At 40.6% G+C, this 13,494-nt stretch overlaps 1 protein-coding gene across 19 annotated transcripts in view; it reads right to left on the bottom strand.

Moving 5' to 3' along the window:
• The window catches only part of huwe1 (HECT, UBA and WWE domain containing E3 ubiquitin protein ligase 1), a 62,723-nt gene extending 57,009 nt beyond the window's left edge, over window positions 1-5,714 (bottom strand). For 11 of the 19 annotated variants that reach the window (XM_042096735.1, XM_042096753.1, XM_042096742.1 and 8 more), the window contains exons 1-7: window positions 3,739-3,851; window positions 1,638-1,687; window positions 1,275-1,344; window positions 1,045-1,143; window positions 676-882; window positions 372-524; window positions 74-136 (exon numbers count right to left, since the gene is read on the bottom strand). In XM_042096735.1, coding sequence (XP_041952669.1) covers window positions 74-136; window positions 372-524; window positions 676-882; window positions 1,045-1,143; window positions 1,275-1,319 — 567 coding nt within the window. In that variant the 5' untranslated portion in view covers window positions 1,320-1,344; window positions 1,638-1,687; window positions 3,739-3,851. Of the gene's footprint in view, window positions 1-73; window positions 137-371; window positions 525-675; window positions 883-1,044; window positions 1,144-1,274; window positions 1,345-1,637; window positions 1,688-1,880; window positions 1,904-3,002; window positions 3,337-3,445; window positions 3,519-3,738; window positions 3,853-5,622 lie in introns of those variants that run through there. The other 8 variants (XM_042096752.1, XM_042096749.1, XM_042096746.1 and 5 more) reach the window with 5 other exon arrangements.
• Window positions 5,715-13,494: the final 7,780 nt, after the last annotated feature.

Below are 13,494 nucleotides of genomic sequence, written 5' to 3'. Positions count from 1 at the left end.
TTAATTAGAAGGAGGGCGCTGCAAATAGCACCAGGGCTCGGCAGCCAGAGAACATAGAAGAGTGAGCACTCACCGACATGGGCAGATCTCTGCAGCACTCCGCCAGGCCAAAGCCATTCTCTTTGCCTCCCCAGCTCTGCAGAGGGAGGAGGGGAAGGAGGGACCAGAATCAGAAATAATGCAAAACAGGCAAGAGAATGGAATGTGCAATACTGTTGTCAAGACAGGTTCACCCAGGTCAATTAGCACACACGCAGGACGCATTTTAAATCTCAATTCAGATAATGATTAGAGAGCCACACAGAGGAAAACATTTATGGCCTGCTGGATAGCTGGCAGGTGCTCTTGGAGTGACAAGATATTTGCCATACCTCAGCCAGGTGTTGCAGACGGGCGAGCAGAGGCGTTCTCTTGTCGGAGCCTAATCTAGTGATGTAGTTGGAGCGCTTGCTAAAGACATACAGCAGGTTCAACACTGACAAGACCACCTGCATGTCACAGGAGGCTAGCAAGGTGGTCAGGTGCTGCAAGAAGGGGGGGGGGGGGGGCGTATAGTTAGCCTTAAAATACAGAGTAGTAATAACTCATCAACAAAATTCATTGGAGGATTGGATCTAGAAGAATAATTAAGGATTGGATCTAGAAGAAAATAATTGTGTAAATTTGATGCGGTACCTCTATGGAACTGTACAGGTGTCTTGAGAAGCTATACTCAATCAGCAAGGCCGTGAAATTGAGCACAGCCAACAAGAGGGCTTTGAGCTGGCTGTTGTCCGGCCGATCGCACACCAGCATCCAGGACATGTTTTCCACTGTCTGTCCGGCGTCACACAGGATCCCATCGAATCGGTCAAGCAGGTCCACCCAATGGTAAAGCTCACACTGAGGAAGAGGGAGGAGAGAGAGCAGAGGATCAGGGGACATATGCACCTGTGCGCTGCTGATGCTCTGTTGCCACAGCTCTGAACCAGACTGGAGAGCCAGGGAGCCCAAAGGCCACGTGAGTAGCAGTGACTCACCCAGACTATAGGCTGGCACACTCACCTTGCCGATGTTCCAGGTCTTGATCTGCTGCAGCTCCAGGAGCAGCTGTTCGTCGCTGCATCCTTTCAGCCTCTCGATCAGCGTCCTGCAGTCGGCAGGCTGAGGGGGCAACAGAGGAGAAGAGGAGAGTCAGGACACGAACCTTCTGCAGAGTCGCCGTGGCTCTCACACTTCCACACACACACACACACTCGCTGGATTAGGCAGATCAAAAGCCTGGGCGCACTTACCGCTTCAGTGGGAGTCTTCTTTAATTTGCTTCTGTCAACCTTCATGGTCACTAGTTTCTACTCGCTGCTCCTGAAAAGAGGGAGAGGTGATGGGGGCATTCCCCACACACAGATAAGAATATGACACTCCACTGTGACAGAACTGATCCAACAAGCCTAAAGGCCAAGAGACCAGATAAAAAGTCCCAAATGCAGTATGATTGATTTCTGCTGTGCAAAGATTACATGCAGTGAGGACAGAAAAATTAACTCATCACAACTTTGGTTACTGCATATGATTATAATTTCCCGCACTGAATTACCACCAAAGATTAAGGCCATGTTAAGCATACAGCACAATAAAATATTTGACAAAACACTTACTGTAAATGATTTGGCAAATCCAACTTAACAGCATGTTTCATTTACAATACCTAGAGATTAAACAAGGAAGACAACAAAAGGACAAAGGGAAAGACAACAATTAGGTCATTTGAGTTTGTCATCTGTAAATGTGATAGCCACTTTTTCAACCACTAATTTCATCCCTTTCTGCTTTAAGAAATGCAATGAAGCACAATCAGAACATATGTCATGAAAATATAACAGGTCATTAGCCATACCAACCTCAAAAAACTATAATGAACTTGTTTGCCCTAAACCTGGAAAGAGTATAGATATACAATATGGTCCTTTAGTAAGAAGTAAAATTCATACTTTTTTATTGACAAGCAATTCAAGAGTAAGTTTATTAGAGCAGAACAGGGAGGTAATAGCAAAAAGATCAGCCAAGCAATGGTGACAGCACTGAGGTTTCCTGTCACCATCAATAGAGTTGGGGAACACAACCATCTTTCATTTGCCCTGAGATCGAGATCAAACCTTCTGAAAAGAACATTGTATAGGTTTCGAATACATTGATCAATAATACACTGAACTATCAGTAGAAAATAGACAACTCTTACCTGTCCCTGACCTAGGCCTAAACGTGAATTGCACCTCAAGTTTATAACCCAAGGGGGTAATACATCCGAAGAGCCTGTTAACGTTACTATGTGCCAATGCAGTGACTAACAAACGGAAACCAAATGTAAACGTTTGTGTAGGCAAAGGTATTCTGCAAAATACTCACACTAACAATATCACTACACAAAACATAACTAGCTACTTCCGTGTGACCACAGATAAAGAACCAACTAGCGAACAAACGGTGTGAATAGAGAGTCTTTCATACTGAAAACAATTCGGTGGGCAAAACAATTAAGGTTAGCTAACTGAAGAGCTTAAAACAGGAAGTGTCAGTTAGCAAGCTAACTTTACCATACACAAAAAAATAAAATTAAAATGACGTGCCTTCGTCGCTGACTAGAAAGACACACTAGCAATGGCAGTTAGCAAGCAAAGTCCTGAACAAAATGCTAGCAAGCAAAACTAACATTTGTTGTTTCTTGCCAGCCACATATTTTCACAACACATGAAGCAACAAATACACAGAGCAAACAAAGACTTTTTTACAAAAGTGGTTTGTGAAAAGCTGTTTACCAAGCTTATCGTGTAGTGAAATGGATAAAAATAGAGAAAAAAACCGGGTGCTAAGGTTACCACTTGCTAACATTAGCAGTCAACACAGCTCATTAGCTCGCTAGCAAAATTATCCTACACCATTTAGCCTGACGTTACCTCAGTCTAGCAAAGCTACCTACCCAAGCCATCTCATCCATACATAATTAATAGCCATGTAAAACTTACCACTAAGGCGCGTTGGTTACCACTGATGAAAGATACACTAAATTATCTCTCTATGCTAGCTACCTCTATGCTAGCTCCCTGACGAGATGACCACAAGACGCTGCTGACTACAACACTAGGATAACAGTAACGTTAACGTGCTAGTGTGTCTTCCTAGCCAGCAATATGACCTGTAAAGTGTAAACTCGCTAAGCGCTAACTTCGCGACAATGGTAGCAATCTAGCAAATGCTACACATCAAGAGTGCTAACGTTGCAATCGATAGTGACTCGAAAGATGTCAACACGAAATCTTTTTACATAGCAGGTCATTTCAAGACTAAAACAGTCCTGGCGACGTTTAAGTGCCCCTCAAATGTCACGCTAGTTATGAACAAGCTAATAAACGTTAGCTACCCAACTTGCATGTGCTGTAATAGACTGGTCAAAAATTTAGAGACGTACGTTAAACCAATACGTTCAACCACAGCAGTCCATTTCTTAACTCAGTTCCACATCCTGTTGTTGACTAATCTAGCGCCTGGCTGCAACAGGCCTCTTCAACAGCCAGCGCACTCTTCTGTAGCTACCATTAGCTATTTGGAAGTAGAATCCCCCAAAACGCACTACCAAACCCAATTGGCAACAACTAGACCCGACTATAGTGTATGCTTTTTTCGCTCAAAACTATACCCATCACCATGTTTAATTTAGTCGATCTTCCACACTTAAAGCGACGAAAAGATGCTCATACTTACGGTTTCCGACATGCGTTCGTTGGTTGGCTAGCTAGCTGTGAAACGCATAATATCCCGCTGAATCATTCCCCCATACGGGCCTAGAATGACACTGAGTGAATTGGTAGATTTCGGAGTTTTACTGCTGCAATTGTGCGTAACAACCTGTGTAGTCATTTCGTTTTTGGACAATGTTAAAGCGTCAAGTCAAATTATTTTTTAACTTTCCCATGCGTTTACATTACTAGGGTAAAAAAGTGATATGTTGTATTATACCAACAAGTTAACCCCAAATGTAAATTATTCATGGGGTAAAGTTGTTTAAATCTGTTTAAACTGCCTTCCTCCAAAGCCATGCATGAGCCAAATTTAATAACGCATTGTTTAACAATGTGAACTAGGAAAATATAAAAGATACATCAAAATAAGTGTATTATGGACCTCGACATACAACTCTTCGCATGTTTGGTAAATTACCAAAAATAATAATACAATTCCATCGCGAAACACCTGCCTGTTTTAAAAATGATTAAAAAAAAAATAATAATAAAAAAAAATAACAGACAAGCCACATACACAATATCTGAGGGAAGTATTTTGTCATTTCCAAGTGTTAAACTTATTGCTTCAAGTTTGATAGTTGAGTTTTCCAGAACAACTTCTTGAACTATAAACTCTGTAAACTGCAGTGTTCTGCAACCTTTACCGTTATGCTTGAGTTGGGACAGGACAACTACTCAGGTGACCTGACATTCACCAAAACAACTGTACAGTACATTTAGTCATCAGTTTCAAACTACTTCAGGTCAGCATGGATGTAGGGGACAGAACATATCAAAACCAAAAGTCACATTGACTTATTGCTATAGCACGCAATAACTTTGATTACACTTTTCCATTTCTACCATGACATTATGATTTGCAGCACTCTTGGAATACACAATCACACCTAAACTACACCTACACTTAAAACGAAGACAATACTACTTTAGATGACTGATATTTTATGACTAACTAGTACTGATATTCAACTAACGGCTAGCTGTTCTATTCAGTGTCATACCAGAGCCATATTTCCATACCTCAAATCCAAAAAACATATCTGACCTAAGATCCCTGATTTGGCATCCTGCCAGCCTGGCTAGCAAGCCAACTTAAACCTGAAGCCATTACTAACCTAATTTATATTGTTCCCAGTTCTGCACATAAACTGCCCTTGCGTCCATTTTCTTAATTATAAATCACGTCTACAAGGTTAACGTGATTTTTTTCAGGGCTTTTATCATGCATACTTTATCAGAGACAGATATCTCCCAAAAAAACAGTGACAATTTTGGGTCTCTCAACGGTAAGGTTACAACCTAAAAACAGGGAGGGGGGGGTTGACATGCTATATGCAAGTTAACATTAACGATAGCTAGCAAGTTAGCCTACTAGCTATCGTTATGTTACATGTCTGTGGCTATGTAGCCCTCATCACTCATGCCTCGGCCACATGTACATCAGCTAGCTCGGTCAAGACCCAGCTAGGAGATGCTTCATATTTTACAGCAGGATTGACGACAACAATGACATTTTCCTTGGGTGTATTTCAGCATGAGGAACAATGACTTTGTAAATGACACACATGATATGAGGAATTCTGCGAACAGAATGTAAATAGATACGAGGAGTCGCGCGCGCGCAAGGCGCGTGCATTCACTACAATGCTCTTCAGTCGGACCGCAAATTAAAAATGGCGGTATATACAGTAGAATGTCCGGACTTCAGCTTGAAAAGACTAGTTTACCTCTCTGCTTAACCAAATTTCTTGGCTTCAATCCTATCGCTTCCCCTAACAGTTCTGTTTAACCACTCTGCGTGTACGTCGTAGGTTCACTGATTAGAATAAAATTAATCTCTTACCTTGTATGCGTCTCAATTTAACTTCTCCATTTTACAGCAGCGAGCAGAGTATGCTGAAGTCTCGCGAGAGTAAGCCCATATCTTCGTTGAAAAGTAGATAGGGCGCCCCCGCGTCCTCAAAATGTTGATTTGCAGACCAGACTGACATCCTCAGTTAAAGGTAGACTATGCAGTATTGGCAATTACCTTACTGTTTTCTCGGTCTTTGCTTCTTTCGATGGCTCTGTCATGACGAATGTCTGAGAAACTCCATCGCTACCTTTTTCTAGCCGGTGCCTGGCGTGTATGTGTATTTGAATGCAGTAAAGCAAATCGTTACACTCGTTATAATTCCTGACACCGAGGCCGTCGGCCCGCCGACCCACAGTTGCAAGGGTGGTTTTTCCGCTCACAGGCGCTAGGGCAGGGGTGGGCAAACTTTTTGGCTCAAGGGCCACATTGGGTTTTGAAAATTGGCCAGCGGGCCGCACAACAAACCCCCCCCCCCCCAAGACACACATATAACAAAAATACATATAAAAAATAGCCTATAGTTTAGTATAAAAAGTATTTCTTTTAAAATATTAATTGCTTAAAAATACTGCTAATGTTATGCTCTTTGCATAATTGTGCACTGGCGCTTTAAGACAGTCGCTTTAAATCACGTTTATTTCAATGATCTTCTGCCTGCTCCGCTATGGCTAGTGCTGTACCTACGGCTGGGCCCTCTCACCGTTTTTAAATGGTCAGTAGTGGGAACTACTGTTGCCTTCATGATTTCCTTTTAAAAGTTTCTTATAAGAAGGAGACATCAATTATCAACAATGACAAGCCAGCTGGAACCTGCGGCTCTCTTTCCCTCTTGAGTGCAGACGCGTTCCCAATTAAATGGATCGCATAATGTTCACGTTAGATCTGCTGCAAAGGAGATAACTAAGAGTTAACTTAGTTTAACATGATGTTAACGCTTTGCAGTGCTTTGTTCTATTTGTTCCATCCATCGGGTCCAAATAAAAAATGTGTTCAATAATCCAATTTTCAATTTGTTTTAACTGGTCAGCAAATAGATAATTGCTGCTATTTTCTAAATGTGTCATTAGTCACGCAAGATAAAGAAAACAGAAACTGGATTGGAAACAAAAGTAAAATTCAGTTAATATTGGATTTTGGCCCCTTTTTTTTTACTGTTTTTGTTGGGCTGAACCACGCGTAGGGGTGGGTGACCTGATAGATATTGGCGCGCGGTGTTGGTGATCACATTTTATCAGCGGATGTAGAGCATAGACTGTAAAAAATAGATGTAGAGATGGAGGGCTATCAAACACAGTTCCGCTTGCATCAAGGTGCCAAGCGATTGATAATGTCAGCTCGAGATCAGAACTTCAGATGCAGAGGGAGACATTGCTGCGTCCTGACACTTATGAGTAGGCCTACGTGAGCCCTAGTAGCCTACAGGCCAATGTAGGCTATTTGCTGTTGAAATTAATAAATGGATAAACGGATAAATTAGGCTCACCGTTGTGTCTTCGTTTAGCCTAATGAAACCTAGTCTAGCGTAAAGCGTTAAATAAGCAAAAATACCATGTCAAACAGTGCTCGGGGTAGCCTGTATAGCCCGGTATAGCCAAGACTGACGTCGATGACATTCTGCTTTGGGGAATTATTTGCTATGGCATGGCTATGGTATTCAAATATAGGCTACTGTAGATATGTTCAACATAGGCTGAAAGTTATGTTTAACGTGCCTTCTCCCAAAAAGTTTGTCATTAATCTCTAAAGTAATGAGTCAAAATCACAAACAACTTCAGGCGGCGCTCCCTTCCACCATCTAGCCTGGCCCAGCTAGATGGTGTTCTCCCCCCGGTGTTCGTGGTTCAGTCCAATCACAAGGGCAAAAAAGGAAAATTAGAAAATTGACGCATCATTTCAATTTTTAACTTCTGAACAGAAAACCGTAACTGTGCTCAATTGAAAATCAAAATAAGCAACAATAACCCATTTACTGTGCCGTCCTAAAGAATGGATAACGGATTTTTAAGCCTATTTTTATATTTTTTCATGTGAATTCTGCAAATAGAACATAGCACTGCAAAGCGTTACACGGACCGGGTCATCTCTATTTAACATGATGTTTTGACATTGACATTGTAAATGTTCTCTAAGGAGAGTGAAAAGCAGTTTGCAGTAAAACTAACCAACGTCGTCTCTATCACAGGAAAAAAATAGCGAGCAGCCTGATAACCAAATGAAATGCTTGGCCGGATGAAAGTGCTTGGCGGCGGGCCGCAGTTTGCCCACCCCTGCGCTAGGGGGAAGAGAGACGGCCACAATTCAACCCGAAAAAAGTCATATAACCATCCCAATTATGGAATGTTTTTTGTGCCAAAATTAAATAAATAAATGAAATATGAAATCAATAAATTAAATATGAAATAAATAATTAAAAGTTGAAATACATAAATGAAATATGAAATAAATAAATAAAAGATTAAATAAATAGTTAAATAAATAAAAAAATGTTAAATACATAAATAAATAAATGATTAAATGTAAAAAACATATATACATTGACATTGACATTTACATTCCATATGCACGGTCTTGCAATGTGCCATGAAATAAATAAATACCTCAGTCACCCATCAAGGCGGGACCTAGCCGCTGATTGGTTGCTGCCTGAAAATTTTTTTTAAACTTTGTGAGCATGACTGGCTGATCAGAATAAAGTCATTGATAGAAGCTAAAAGCTAGTGCTATTGCTAACAGCCATAACCTAGGCATTTTCATTCAGAAAGATTGTGTTCTATGTTGCTAACTCTTGGCTGTGAGTTATCAGGACGTAAAAGCATAGCATCTAGTGCTGTCAAAAATCCTTGTCGGCTGCTGAGTTATACCTTCATATTGAGAACTAAAAAGTCTCTGGAAAGTTGTGGGCACTGCTTGGGCAATGTAGCAAGCTGGCACTGACACTCACATAAGAGTTCACGGCATGGGCATCTCAAACTTTATTGTTTATGTATCATATGACAAATGAGGTGAATTCAGCTCAAGTGAAGTTAACTGGGACGTCTGGGCACCCTACTATAAATTGAAGCAATAGCAAAGTCGTTTGCCATAGATAGAAGTTCGCTTTCTGTAGATGTCTAGATAACTACTAGCTAACGCTTGTGCTAACTGTTAGCGCTATCTCTAGATGTGCATATAGCATGTCTATCAACCCTCAGACACAGCAAACAGACCCATCAAATGACAGAACGCTTTCACGCCTGTTATCTTCCCAAAAGTATGAATTTAGAATGAAATCCTTGTTGTTGTATGTTTCGTGAGTTATGATACAAGTCTGAGCTATGTCCTTAGTCCAGTGTGGTTCACAGGTAGCAAGCCAGTACAGTCTGACTCAGAGCTGGATCACTTTGTGTTATTTCAGGCAGCAATCAGTGGTTAGGTCCCGCCTTGATGGGTGACTGACGTATTTATTTATTTCATGGCACATTGCATGACCGTGCATATGGAATGTAAATGTCAATGTATATATGTTTTTTACATTTAATCATTTATTTATTTATTTCACATTTTATTTATTTAACTTTTTATTTATTTATTTAATCTTTAGGGCTGTGTGATGGAGCTCTCTCCCATCCTCTACACCAGGGGTTCTCGATGTTTTTGGTTCCAAGGACCCCTTTTGGAGAAGAAAATATTCCGAGGACCTCCTCATAACCATAACAATTAAGCATGTCATTTGTATTCTCTGAAGTTGTGGACAGGTCCACTATCCCATGTTTTTTTGGCAGATGTGCAACTTCGTCTTTTGTCAGTTTTGGATTTTGTATTGACAACATGGACTGACTCAAACATTTCTACACATTCATCAGCTAGCTAGCTAACAAATAAGCCAAGCTAAGCAGTAGTAGGAATGGTTCTTCATGACCTAAGTGAAGTTAAATGTGATAGGAGCAAATAGACACAACTTGCTTATTTTATGGGTGAAAAGGGGCATCATCTGTAGATATTAATTTTTAAAATGATAAAACTAAACTTTATAATTTCAAGCAAATTATTTTGCGGACCCCTTGGCTATGGGTCGCGGACCCTAAGGGGTCCCCGGACCCCACTTTGAGAACCACTGCTCTACACCATCTCATAATAGACAGAATACAATAGACCATCACACCAATAGCCCACCCAGTGGCGTCACATTTTCCACTCCTGCCTTCTACATCTCCAGACACCAACCAACTTTGCATCAGTCCTCCTTGTCGATTTTAGTTCTGCATTCAACACAATCTAGCTCATCAAGCACCTCAATACTCTTCATCCACAATTTCCTCAGATCACTGTCAGTGAAAACAGGCCCAGTACCAACCATCACCACCAACACCGGAGCCCATCAGGGTGTCCTTAGCCTCTTTCTTTACACCCTACAAATGACTGCAGCAGCCCATCATCTGTCATAGCCTACTACAAATATGCCAGTGACACAGCCATAGTACCACTCAATGGCAACAAATCCATCTCAGCATATCAACACTTCAATCTCACAGTTTTCCAACTAAATGTAGCCAAAACAGAAGAGCTGGATATTCATACATCAAAATCACGTCCTGAACTTAACCACGCCTACATCCATTGACAACCAGTCTGGCAGGTCAGCAGTTTTAAATATTTTTTCCACTGTAGTGGAATACATCTTAAAAGTAATCTGCCCAACACTGCCTGAGGCTGATGCCATCCGGGCCTGCAGCTTTACCTGCTAGTACGACAGGCCGGTGGGGGAAGTAGAGGGCTCAGTATCTCCTGAGGTAGGGTTAACTGTTTGTAATAGAGGTCCCATTTAAGACACCTTTTGTAATATTTGGTGACCAACCTCTCATATTTGATGAACTATTAGTCCATGTGTAAGGAGAGGTCCTCTGAAGGAGTACATTTAAGAGTGTGTCCATGAGAGGACCAGGCGGGGGTGATGCATGCTACGTCACCGATTTTGATGAAACTTGGACAGTTTGAAGGGTCCACCTAAAAACTCAAAAAGCCAAAATAGTACAAAAGTTAGGCCCCCGTTCTTGTTTTAGGCCAAAAAACGGGACCAAAAAAAAAGGCCCAAAATTTCATAAAATGTTGACATCCCTCCTGCTGTCAGATTTAAACACAGCAAAGTAACAATCCATGCCATCAAAGGTCCATCCAAGGTTAGTTTAAAACTGGAGTAACAAGGCGTAAGGTGTGACTGGCGTCAGTCCAGGACTGCATGTATCCACTATGTCACATGCCTTTTGGTGAATACCCAAAAAATAGCCATTTTCAGACCTGAATATCTCAGATGAGCAACCTCCTTTTTTCAAAATTCTTTCTGCACATGAAAGGGCCATCTGTAGACTTTATAAATCAAAAGAAAAATGCTCGGCCTTTTTATTATTTTTGTCACTGTAACCACCTAAATAGTGTGATCCAGCCAGTGATTTCAAATACATATCTATTTCAATGATTGGTTGAAACATAATGTTTAGGTCATTTATGGTGGACAAATGGAGATATATTATCATCAATCATGTCTACTGATCAAATCCAAGCTAGATTTAATGTCCTGAGTGCAATATATTCCTTAAGGTAGCTCAAAATGACATCATTGGGTGACATACACCAGTATACCCATAGGTCCAATATTTGCAAATGTGATATCTCCAACATATCTCAGGGCTAGAAACAGTCACTTGGATTCAAATAATAACTTGTAACATTTTGGTAGCCAAAGGTTAAAGGTCAAGGTCACTGTGACCTTATGTATATCCCTTTGTGGTGGATAAATCTCAAAAAATCGCTGACGTAATTTAATATGTGATACAAATATTCACTTTGACTCACAGATAACAAATATTTGAATCTGGTGGTCAAAGGTCGAGGTCAAGGACCTTGTATTCTTGAGAAAATTATGTATCATAAATGCCTGTAGGGATGTTTTTTCAAATTTGGTACAAATATTCACTTGCACTTTTGTCTTCGTCATTCATCGGTGACCTCCAGAAGGCTCAACAGTGGTATCTGGCATCTCAGACCCAGCTCCCTCCACACTCATGATAGGTTGTTTACCAACCAATACCGACACATTTTTTGGTAATTTGTCTTCTTTGCTGTGGCCGTTTATGATCCGATCAGCAACACAGCCAAGCAAACTGCAATCCCTTGATGCGGGCACCTACAAATACCAACAAATTCTTCAGTTAATCATCTTTTTTGCTGTGGCCATTTATGATTCCATCAGCAACTATACAACAAACAAAACACCAACCCTTAATGAGGGCACCAGTACCACCAAAGTCTTTGGTCATTCCTCTTCTTTGCTCCCACAGTTTCTGATCCAATCAGCAACATAACCAGACCAACTGTAAGTCCTTGATGTGGGCACCCACAAATACCTACATATTCTTCAGTCAATCCTCTTCATTGCTGTGGCGGTTTATTATCTGATCATTAACATACCCAGTCAAACCGCAATCCTTTGATGCAGACACCAACAAATACCAACAAATATTTAGATACCAACTACCAACCAATGTCACAAATTCTTCTGTCATTCCTGTTTTTGCTATGGCCATTTATGATCCGTTCAGCAACATACCAACATACCAAGCAATATCATAAATTCTCCAGTCATTCCCCTTCATTACTGTGGACACTTATGATCTGATCAACAACATACACAGACGACACGCAAGCCCTTGATGTAGGCACCAACAACTGCCACTCCAGAAACACAGCAGCAGCGTCTCAGTCAATTCAGGTTACAACATGACCCCAAATAGCATGTGAGTGCCATAGCCATTGGCTTGCCTTTTCAGCAGCCTCCGATATTTGTTACAGCTCCTTTCAGTGACCGTCCTCAAAAAAAGTCAAACGGAAGTTTTGTGGCTGATTATATTTGGGTGGTGAAAGGTCAATATTACTCTGACCTTACAAAAAAAAACTATTTCACTATTCACTAAAAAATATTTTTACAACTTGAACATGATATCCTGGAAACACAGAGTATTGTTATTATTGTTATTATCACATGATAATAACAGTGTTATTTTTCATGTGATAAATGGTTTTAACATGGGAAAATGTTAATCTAGCTTGGCATTACTCCATTAGCCCAACACAGCAGACAGCAGTCATATGCAGGAATTAAAGTGGGAGGAACGCAGTTCCGCCACCTCGGATAATTTAATAATAAATATATTCTTTCATACCAACGATACAGCGCGATTATATTGTTAAAATAAATGGGGAGTTAATTTTCGCGTGTACAGAGGTGACCAAGAAGCTATCAATTCTTGTCCAAAAAGTATTGCTACACCATGATACTCAATATGTTGTCCATATGTTGTCCATATGTTATCATAGTTCATTGAGGTGAGCAGTTCCAACTAGCCTATAACACCCAAAAGTGATAAAAGAACTCCAACATTTTCCCATTTACATGGAGAACTCGATTTAGCTGTAAGGGTGTTTCCCACCTGAGTGCACACCGTAAATGAGGTGAGTGGGTAGGGATTGGTTTCAGAAAGGGCCAGTGTGAATGTATCACATTTGAAATTGTCAGGTATTTTTAGAGGTTTATTCACCACAATGGGATGTACATAAGGTCACAGTGACCTTGACCGTTGACCTTTGACTATCAAAATCGTACAAGTTATTATTTGTCCAAGTGACTGTTTCTAGCCCTGAGATATGTTGGAGATATCACATTTGCAAAAATTAGACCTACGGGTATACTGGTGAGCTACCTTAAGGAATATATTACACTCAGAACATTAAATGTAGCTTGGATTTGATCAGTAGACATGATTGATGATAATATATCTCCATTTGTCCACCATAAATGACCTAAGCATTATTTTTCAACCAGTCCAC

Source organism: Alosa sapidissima, chromosome 7, assembly GCF_018492685.1.
Source record: "Alosa sapidissima isolate fAloSap1 chromosome 7, fAloSap1.pri, whole genome shotgun sequence".
NCBI classification, from domain to species: domain Eukaryota; kingdom Metazoa; phylum Chordata; class Actinopteri; order Clupeiformes; family Clupeidae; genus Alosa; species Alosa sapidissima.
Note: the sequence above shows the minus strand (reverse complement) of the source record. Positions and strands in the feature narration are given on the sequence as shown.